The 9997-nt window shown below is 43.5% G+C and overlaps 1 protein-coding gene across 3 annotated transcripts; it reads left to right on the top strand.

Annotated features, from left to right (window-relative positions):
- Positions 1 to 248: 248 nt before the first annotated feature.
- On the top strand, positions 249 to 8815 carry LOC116399987 (targeting protein for Xklp2-like). Of its 3 annotated transcripts, none has more exons than XM_031877566.1 (17): positions 249 to 328; positions 808 to 939; positions 1870 to 2001; positions 2989 to 3112; positions 4578 to 4640; positions 4787 to 4888; positions 5094 to 5203; positions 5369 to 5517; positions 5931 to 6102; positions 6188 to 6326; positions 6834 to 7056; positions 7139 to 7231; positions 7319 to 7492; positions 7590 to 7736; positions 7813 to 7918; positions 8109 to 8275; positions 8446 to 8815. In XM_031877566.1, exons 2-17 carry the CDS (start codon positions 837 to 839, stop codon positions 8554 to 8556), a joined length of 2115 nt encoding a protein of 704 aa, XP_031733426.1. In that variant the 5' UTR covers positions 249 to 328; positions 808 to 836; the 3' UTR covers positions 8557 to 8815. The 3 variants fall into 3 exon arrangements, with proteins under 3 accessions (XP_031733426.1, XP_031733427.1, XP_031733428.1); XM_031877567.1 differs by lacking the exon at positions 249 to 328 and adding an exon at positions 537 to 737; XM_031877568.1 differs by lacking the exon at positions 249 to 328 and adding an exon at positions 537 to 721.
- The last annotated feature ends 1182 nt before the right edge of the window (positions 8816 to 9997 follow it).

The following is a 9997-nucleotide window of genomic DNA, read 5'->3' on the forward strand; positions in this document are numbered from 1 at the left end:
ATGACGGAAGCATTACCGTACCCATGAACGCTTCCAGACTTCGTTTGTTTTTCTCTATTATTATATACGCTCAGACTTCTATGATTAATGAACCATGCATTCGTTTTGTTTCGTGCGTACATAGTTCCATATTTTATTTGATATATTAATATTATCATATTTTTATTTGTGTTGATCACGTGGTCAGGTCAAAGGAAGTTGACTTGTATGAGCCAATGAACAGCGAGCTTGTGATCATGATGTTAACCATTGGCTGGTTTAAAATGAAAGCGATATACGCGCTAACGGCTCTCTGTCGTTTCATTCGCTCAGAGAACAGACGGTTTCGGTAAGCTTTTTCCAATGAATGTACTTATTTTGTACTAAGGCTACATCAGTAATTGTTTCCTTGTGTTCAGAGTTCAAGTTTACTAACCCAGATAGCTCTACCAATACTACTAATGTGTGAATTCGAATTAGCTAACAGTAGTTTGATACATGCCAATGAAGGCGAGTTTAACGTTAGCTTTAGTTAGTTTTCCCTCGGCCACGTTAACGTCATTACGTACTATTCGTGAAGAAAATACCACTCTTACTAGCCACTCCGTAGTATACCGTTAACGTACATTTCCACGGCAATGTACCATTACATTTCCTTCCAGGCAAAGTGGAATTGTTTTGTGAAGTTTTCCCTCGGTCCATTCCAGCCCGTCTCATCTAGCTAATCATACAGCTATCGGGTGTACGTTACGTTAACGGTAACTGAACGCATCAGGGCATTTCTAAACCAAGATTTTCCGTGTTTAACGTTACTTGTTTCCTGTTTAGGTGACTAACTAATAACACGATTTGAGAACATGGCTGAAGGCGACTCCGGTGATCGCTACGAGTTCGATGCCCCGTCACACGTAGTCGACTTCATAGATCTGGACAATGCCGAAAGTGAAGATGTGTGGTTTGGTAAGTCTCTCTCCGATATTATCCTCTGATCCAACCGCTGTTTTGTTCACGTTGGATTCATTTAGCCTAACGGCAACATGCTCAGGACAAAGTATTGCTGCTGTCTTTTTATTGTTAAAACTCTGAGTCTGCAGTAACCGGTGTTGTCTTTTGTTGCTCTTGTCGCCATGAGCCACATACTATATTTCACCTCCATGTACGCTGTTTGCTGTGCTGCCGTCTCTTCCCAGCCCCTCGCTCGTTTTCTTTTCTTTTTAAAGCAAAGTGTTTGGAAGACAAACTATCTCAGCACAAAGGAAGTCAGTGATGTGGGTTCATCTCATAGAAGTTGTCCTGATGGCCTCGGCTCGCTGGTAGAAGAGGACTTTTGCAATTTCCTAATGAAAATGTGTGAATGGCCTCCACTCCATTTCTTGTGACAGTAAGGGTTCAAAAGTAGACAAATATCAGAATCACAACAGTTTATTGCCATGGTATGTTGAACATGCAAGGAATTTGACATGACGGGAGGTGCATAACGAACATAATAAAATATGCGGCACACGATGAAAGCAGCCGATGCCTGACAACACTTGAACACTTTAGGACAGCAGCTTCTCTCCTAAGGTCCTGTTTTGAATGCTGGCATCATGAATCATTTCACTTCTCTGCACCCAGCTGGTCAGGAGGACGCCATGACCCATTCAGTGTCACCCTTCGGTCGGATGGGTGTTAACTGTGTTGCTGTGTTCAAGCACGGTGTGACTTATCAGAAGAGGAATGAGTATTTTGAGTTCTAACAATATCGTACAAGTAGTATTTCTACCATTGCTACAAAATTGAAACTGGTAATGAAAACTATACTATAGAGTAGCCAATATTTATGTTAAATTAACCATCAAAGAATCTGAAGAGTCCATCTTCTTGATCTGTGACTGTCTCCTTGTGCAGAACAACAGACTGGAGGAGCAGATGGCCACCTTAAAACTCCTTTGGGGCCTGAACGAGGCTTTAGGAGAAGCCACGCGCTGGACCTGCCTAGAGCCACCATAGCCCCTCAAGTCATGGCAGAAAAGGACTCTGGTGTGTTTTTCATTTCATTATAGCTAATTACTGAAGATGCATTCATATTAGGCGGCTCAAGCTGAGTTCACTGAAATCTGATGGTTCCCTCTGGACCGGGCTGGAAGGCTGGGTCACCACTGACTTATGCAACTGCATGTCTAACCCCCAAAGAAAACGTTTTTAAAGGGATCAAACCCACAATGGGCCGGCCCCCTCCTTAAAGGGTCTGTGTGCTGAACAGACCCAAAGCTGAACCGATCGGTCAAAAAACAAACCAACAATACACAAATTACATTTAAAAACCAAATATAAATGAATATATAACATTTCTTGTCAATAACTACAAAATGAAACAACCTGGTTGACCCGGCCTGGCTGACCCTGCTGACGAGTTCTGGAGCTCCCTTGTCATGTCTCGCTGCCAGTGGACGGGGTTGCACTGTCCCTGACTTAATTCATATTTTTGTTTTGTTGCAGTGTAAAGCTCATGTTTCTTGATATTTTGTAATTAATGTTATTTGCTCTTTCATTTACTTACGGTCTTCCCTATCCTTTCACATAGCTCACTCACCATCACTCTGTTCTCCCATACTCTTACTACATGATGTTAGCTGGCCTGTGTTCACTGTTTGTCCTTATTTATCATCTTGCTATAAAAAAAAAAAAAAAGTATTCTACTCACCCTAATCCCAAGTTACTAAACAATAAATGAGTCCCTATAAAAATAATTTATTCAGATACTTAAGCGTATACAATAAAAGTAGCTTGCTCCTTCTGTGGAAAGATACTGTAGTCTTGCAGTTACAATCTCTTCCCGTGGGGACTCAGTCACAGCATTCAGTCAGTGCTGTAAGTTATGAAGGGTTCATTTGCAGAAACTAAAAGCCATTCTTAAAACCCATAAACAAACACCACTTGGGTTCATAAGTAAGAGTAATTGAATTGGATCCTTTATGTTGATATAGTTTCATGATGTGAACTTGTATGGATTTCTCAATGTTTCAGGTCCTAGTGTGTCCACATCTCCACCTCCAAACATGGTCACATCCTGGGGGGATGGTTCTCCTGCTCGGACTGGTGCACGACCGAAGAGGAGCGCTGCTCACCACCCCCCTGCCCAACCACGCAGGTAAAGTCCTTGTGATGGAAGACGTGTGCTACACAATTAATCTGAATTATCTGTGGTACTGATTCATAATTGTACACAATCTTACCTGATGATTCTGGCACATTAGCATAATCAGTTTAGAGTAAAATGGACCATAAAGCAGGGTGCGCTTCAGGGCGGGGCTACCTTGTGATTGACAGATGGCTACCACGGTGTTGTCCAGAACGGATCTTTAACCCTTTCACCGTCTGTTTTCACTTCATGAAAATGAATTGTAACATTTTGTTTGACTAAAAATATCTTAATCAGCGTTCAGTTGTACCTAGCGCCCCCTCTTGTGTCACTTCTGATTCCAAAGAACAAGATAGTGACAGACACAATGCTGTGGCTCAGTGGTAGAGCAGGGTCATCCTTAAATCAGAGGATCGACGGTTTGATCCCCGGCTCCTCTAGTCCATGTCAATGTGTCCATGGGCAAGACACTTAACCCCAAATTGCTCCTACTGTACTGTGTATGAATGTTAGAGTCCTGATGGGCAGGTGGCACCTTGCATGGTAGCCCCTGTCATCAGTGTATGAATGGGTGAATGTAGTGTTAAAGAGCTTTGAGTGGACGCAAGACTAGAAAAGAGAGAAACAAGTACAGTCCATTTAGCATTTGTGTCCAAACCATTGGATGATGTCACAGTGACTCGGTTCACCCCTCATATCCAGTCAAAGCTTCAAACACACCAACCGACTGTAGCACCATGTGACAAGTGGAGGAGGCGAGATTTATGTATGCTGTGTTTTAAAAGCTTACTATGCAGGAATTGTTGCTAACCGTTTGTTAACACAACATTCAGAGTTTACCGCTCCTGCCCCCGGCTCAACTACACCTGAGGCTAACGTGCCCAGTGTATCACCTTCAGCATCACATACTGTACAGCAGCGAGAGCTGCCTTTTCTCACTATTTGTGTTTGTTGTTGTTGTTGTTTTGTTATGCATGTACACCCAGTGTACATGCATAGCAAATCCAGGCAGAGGGTTAGGGTCTCTAAAGATAGACACCACCACACTGCTCTAGTGGGTCAGAGGAGATGATTGAGAGGGATTACTTAATACATAGTTTATTTTAGTGAATTGCTTCATAGTATAAAGGTCAGGCAGCTGATTGGAAGCTGTGTGTGTGGCCCCTGTACAGTCATTGTTATACTTCTATTACAGTGTGCATTAATGGGTAATTTTGTTTGGTACTGCTTTTGTGATTTAGATTAATTTTCATATCAAATTGAGTTTTCTTGATACAGGGAATATTATTCAGTCTGTACAGATGGTTGTGTGATGTCTATGGTCCAGAGTTGTCTTGGTTTCGGGCTTGAAGACTGGATTTCACGGCGGGACAGGTGTTTGAAAGAAAAGGGTCTAACAGCTGTTTGTTTTTGGGGACTTGACCTATACTTGAGATTAAACGTGTTTTATTTCTTATTCTTTCATTCCTTTTAGGGTTTCAAAACGTAAGGAGTTGACCAGCGGTCTGGCTCCACCACCATCAAAGAAACACAAAAAGTAAGTTTCAAAACTGTCTTGTCGTCAAGATTCCCTTGACTGGTTTCTTTTTAAGCCTTTACTGAACACCTGCTTATAAGGGACCCTGTCAATGTCTCCACGTTGTATTTCCTTTGTTGGTTTTTTACTGTGGTTGTTTGCTCTAGAACTCCTCCTCTTGCCCGAAGATCCACTAGTGTCCTCCGTAGCAAGGTGCCGCAGAATACCAGGACAGCGCCCAAGACCTCTTCCGCTACTGCAAACACAGAGTGAGTTTCTCCGACTCCACTGGAGTTTCTGTTGTGTGGTTATATGCTGAAGGACTGGGAGGTCTGCTCTGGGCTCTAGCCTTCTCCAGTGTGCTAGGTTCATACAACATCCACATCAGAGAGCCAAAGTGTTTCTAGCTGTCTAAGTGATTTGAACAGGACTGATGTTAAAGCTGTATTGTTGCTGATAATTATGTCCAAACAGGCCAAACAGCTCTGAAGAACAGGAGCTGGAGCGCATCAGAAACCTCCAGAAGGAAGTGGCAATGCATCGCAGGCAGAATGAGGCCAGCTACAAGGCTGCTCTGGCTGGCAGTGAGTAGTTCTGACTGACTCTGTGTGGCTGCAAACATTAGCGACCGTCCTTGCTACAACCTTTTTTTATGTGCCAGCTAACGAGCTGTTTAGTACATTTCAAAGGATCCGGAAGTCGTTCTTCAGGTTTACTTCTTGGAAGTAAATCTGCATCACTTATTTCAGATCCACCACCAAAGAAGTTGGTCCTGACATCGACTGTGCCCAAAGAGTTCCACTTCAGCACCAACACTCGTGTCAAGGCGACCGCCTCATCCAACGCAGCCCACAAGGAAGTGGACTTCATCAATCAGCTCCGCAAAGCCTCCTCCCCAGTCAGTACTTCTCATATGCTCACACATTTTTAGAATTCTAGTGTAACCTGGGGGGGGCCAAACTGTCAAACGGACCACGAATGGTTCACTTCAACATGTTTCAGGGTTCAGTGTGCACACAACGGGCTGCTGGAGTAAAGCCAGATTCATTTAATTTTGTTTCAACAAAAACAAAATTCCTTCATCACTAGATGGAAACTTATATAAAATCTGATCAAGATAAATAAATATACACTCCTTGATGATGTTGCATGAACTGAAATGTCCTCCAGCTCAGTTACAAGATGAATCCGCAGTTTAGTCGTAATTCTCAACGGTGAGCTGAGAGGAAAGTTAACTAGACATCCAAATGTACATGTGCACATTAAACCTGCACCCAATTTCTACCGTTGCTCTCCTTTTATTCTTTTTAGACAAAGGCTATGAGAGGCGCCACTGTGCCAAAACCCTTCAACCTGTCGACCAGCAACAAGAGAGAGGTGGAGGAGTCGGCTGCCTACGTGCCCATGGCTGAGCAGATAGAGCAGTTCCAGAAACGAACCCCTGACCGCTACCATCTGCGAAGTCGCAGCAGTCAAGAGAGAGGTGTGCAGGACAGTTGGGGCTAGATGTGGAGTTTTCTTCTGGGTTGAGTTTAACTTAAATTACTTTGGTTATAACTGTTTCCTAGGGCCAGCAGCGGTGAAGTGTGATAAGCTGAAGCTCACCCAGCCTCACACCCCTCACCTGATGACCCGCCAGAGGAGCCGGCCAACCAACGTGAAGAGCAGTGCTGACCTGGAAGCTGAAGAGGTGGACAGACTCCACAAGTAAGAACCTCTACTGAAGCCGTCCTCAGGCAGCACCAGGTGTGACTTAAGCTGACAGTCGGAGACCGGCCAGAGGTGGATGCCTCGTGAAGCCGTGTTAAAATAACAAGCAGCGTGATCATTATTGATGCTGACTTTTCAACACCCACCGTGACCGTCATGGTAGCCCCAAAGTGGGCTGTCCAACTGCCCTTTTCTTTACTTGGTTGTAAGCCAGCATGTTCCGTTAAATACTTACAGCTGTTCTACTTGTTCCTAAATGACTTGGGGAAACTTATGTTAGAACACTTAATCTTTGAAATAAGTCTTTTTCTGTTGAGTAGGCAAGATTAGATCAGTAATATTTTCATGAATTTTACCATCAGAGCTCCAAGACACTGGAAACGTCTGGGCTTACTTTTGATAGAAGCTTGTGACTCTGGATTGTTCAGCGTTTACTCTCTAGCCTGCAGTGCCTTCCTGTCAGTGTTGAATATTGCATTTCCATTAAATATTGTGTTTACTCAGGTTTAAGTTCAAGGCCTTGGAGCTAAACAGGAAAATTCTGGAGAGCATCAAGCACCCAAAGAGGCCGGCAGTGAAGGAACCCACTATACCCGAAGGCTTTGAGCTGCAGATTGAAAAACGTCTCCATGAGAGACAGGCCACCAAGAAGCCTCAGGGAGGGGAGGAGAAGGCGCACACCTTTAAAGCCCAGCCGCTGCCCAAAAAGATCCTGGAAGGAGTCGTGGTGAGTTTAAATCCTGTGAGGCTTTTAAGTGATTGATTTCTATACCATGAATGTAGTAAAAAGGGTTTCCTCTCGTCAACAGGGATTGCCGGAGAAGAAAGTTCTGCTTCCTACTGTGCCAGAGTCTCCAGCTTTTGCCCTGAAGAAGAGGGTTCGCATGGAGAAGGTCGAGGATGTAAGGGCTCATCTGGTTGTTTTAATACTTGAAGGATAATGACTTTTCTTCAACTTAAGGTAACACTACCCTTTTTTTCTTGCTCAGATCAAACCGCCTTCACCCATCAAAGCCCCCGCAGTGCCTCATTTTGGCCTCCCCATCCAGCCCCAGCTACAAGAGAACCACCATGTGGATGTCTGTCCCTTCTCCTTTGAGGAGCGGGACCGAGAGAGGAGGGCGTTGAAAGAGAAGAAGCTGCAGGAAATGCGAAATGAAGAGGTGGAGATCCACAAATGCAACCCTTGTCCTTTAGACCGCCAGAGTAAAGAAACAACCACTAAATCACTCCCCTAACGCTTCCTCTGAACTGTTCCAGGTACCGCAGTTCAAGGCCCAGCTACTGCCAGACTTCGACACTGTGCTCCTCCCCGAGAAGAAGAAGCTGGAGCCCACGAAGCCTGAGCCCTTCAGACTGCTGCTGGATGAGCGGGGAGCTGTGAGGGGCACTCGCTGGGAGCAGATGGTACGACACAATCTGACGGTTTAAAGTCAATAACCAACGGTACCTTGAAATTCATTCATGAGTGCTGTTTCTGTAGGTGAAAGAAGAGCATAAACGAGAGGAAGTCGTATTCAAAGCCAGGCCCAACACAGTCACTCATAAAGAGCCTTTCCAGCCCAAAAAGGAGGCCCGGGCTTCAGTGGGTAAGTCTATTAACATGCAGAGCTGACCAACACCTGGTTTTACCTTGACCTGTGATATTGTGATGGTTTTAACATGGCCATCAACGGCTCAAAGCACTGAACACTGACACTATTCAAACCTCGTGAAGAGAAGCGCTCTCTGTGCTTCACTTCCATCTGTCGTGGCACTAAGGAATGGATTCTTCCACAGTTGTGGAGGCCTTTGAGCTGTCGACGGAGCGTCGGGCCGTGGAGTGGCAGGAATACGAGCAGCAGGCCAGTGAGAAGGAGGCCCTCAGGATGCTCATGGAGGAAGAGCAGAGACGAGAGCAGGAGGAGAAGGAGAAGGAGGATGTCGCCAGGCTGCGGCAAGAACAGGTCATTGCCAAACTCAGTTTATTCCATTACTGAGTAAGAGTCCTCAGATTCAAAGGGCTGCCTCCTCAGGAGACACTTAATGACTCTAAAGTAAACAAACTCTATTAAGAGGTGGAAGTCTTAGAGATTCCAACGTGATGTAACTGCATTTGTTTTCTGCACCTCACCAGGTCCACTCTGCTCAGCCCATCAGACACTACAAACCTGTAACCGTGAAGAAGAGTGAGCTTCCTCTCACAGTCCCCCACTCACCCAACTTCTCTGACCGCTTCCGCTTGTGATCGGCCTGCCTCACTCCACGCTGTAGAGATCGGCATATTCTAAGCCTTCAGATGTTTTCTCTCTGTAATGATTTTTACAAACTTCTGGATTCAGTCGCTTTTTTCTTTGTTCCATGGTGAGCTTTAGAATGTAATAACATGCTGTATATTCTCTACCCTTTTCTATCTTAACTGACAAGCGATTTACAGTTTGTCTCTGTCTGTCTCTCTTTTTATCATAAAACTCTTCTTTTAAATAAAAGTTATAAAATATTACCAATTATGGACATTTTGTTTGAAGTTCTTGCAACTTTACATTCATATTTAATGCCAGTACAACGCATTAAACTTCATCTTTAAACTTAAACTCTAAATTGTGTGCTACTGTTTTATCATTTGTAAACTTTAAAACAGCTTATTGATTAGTGGTAACTGGTCAGAGTATGAAAGCATGCGTTACCTGCTCTAGGTTCGGTAATGGTTATTTTACTTGATTGCAGATTAGTTTATTTTGTGTGTGCCAGTAAAGCACAATTTTTGAAATGTGAAAGTGCCTTCAAGCATCGCCAGCATTATGGCTGAAACAAAGCCCAGTTGATAGACGTTGATAACCTGGATTCAAACGGAGTCGCTGCAGTTTAAGAGATCAAGTTCCAAAGTGTTTATCGAGCTTAAACTAGTTTAATGTGCATCGTCTGTCACCTGGTTCCAGATGTCAACATGTGTTCAGGAGTTTTTGTTACCCGATACAATGCTAGCCATTCTGCACATCAACTGAGCAAACCTCCAAATGAATGCTCATGTTGCACTGTAACAAGGTCACCATATCAAAGTGATTTGTAAGTTTTGTGTTCACTACTTGTTCCTGCTGCTTCCAAGAAAAAAAAAAAAGTGAATGCAGAATTTGAAAAGTGCAAATATTAGACTTTGAAACCATCTACCTGGATGTCTGCAGCCTAAACTCTACGGTGGCCACGAGAGCTCAACGCACTGCAAATCAAGGCAACATTATCAATTTGACAAATACACAGCATTAAAAAAGAAAGAAGAAAAAAAAAAAAAAAAAAAACGTGCTGCTAATAGCACACAGTGCATTTCTGGAGCACAGACAAAATGTATTGTGAAATAATGTTAGCTGGCTTTAACCTTAACACTGTCAGAACTTGTAATAAGGGACTCGTGTTAAGTTATGTTGTCATGACTCCAAAAAAAAAAAAAAATACAGTAATTTAAGTTACTGCTGCCAGTATATATTTTAAAATATTCATGCTGATTTGACTTTTAAACTGGTCATTAAACCATTTTCAATTTATTTCCATTCTTTAGTTACGTGGTGACAGGTCAGAAAGTATCTATAGCAGCTAACATAACATCTTTCACAATGGTGTGTTATGTCCCTTATTGTCTTCCATACCTGAAGTTTATTTCAGATAAAAACATGACAGGTGACCGTAGTTTAATC

The sequence above is a fragment of the Anarrhichthys ocellatus genome, unplaced genomic scaffold (assembly GCF_004355925.1).
Source record: "Anarrhichthys ocellatus isolate YVR2014 unplaced genomic scaffold, GSC_Weel_1.0 scaffold140, whole genome shotgun sequence".
Classification (NCBI taxonomy): Eukaryota; Metazoa; Chordata; class Actinopteri; order Perciformes; family Anarhichadidae; genus Anarrhichthys; species Anarrhichthys ocellatus.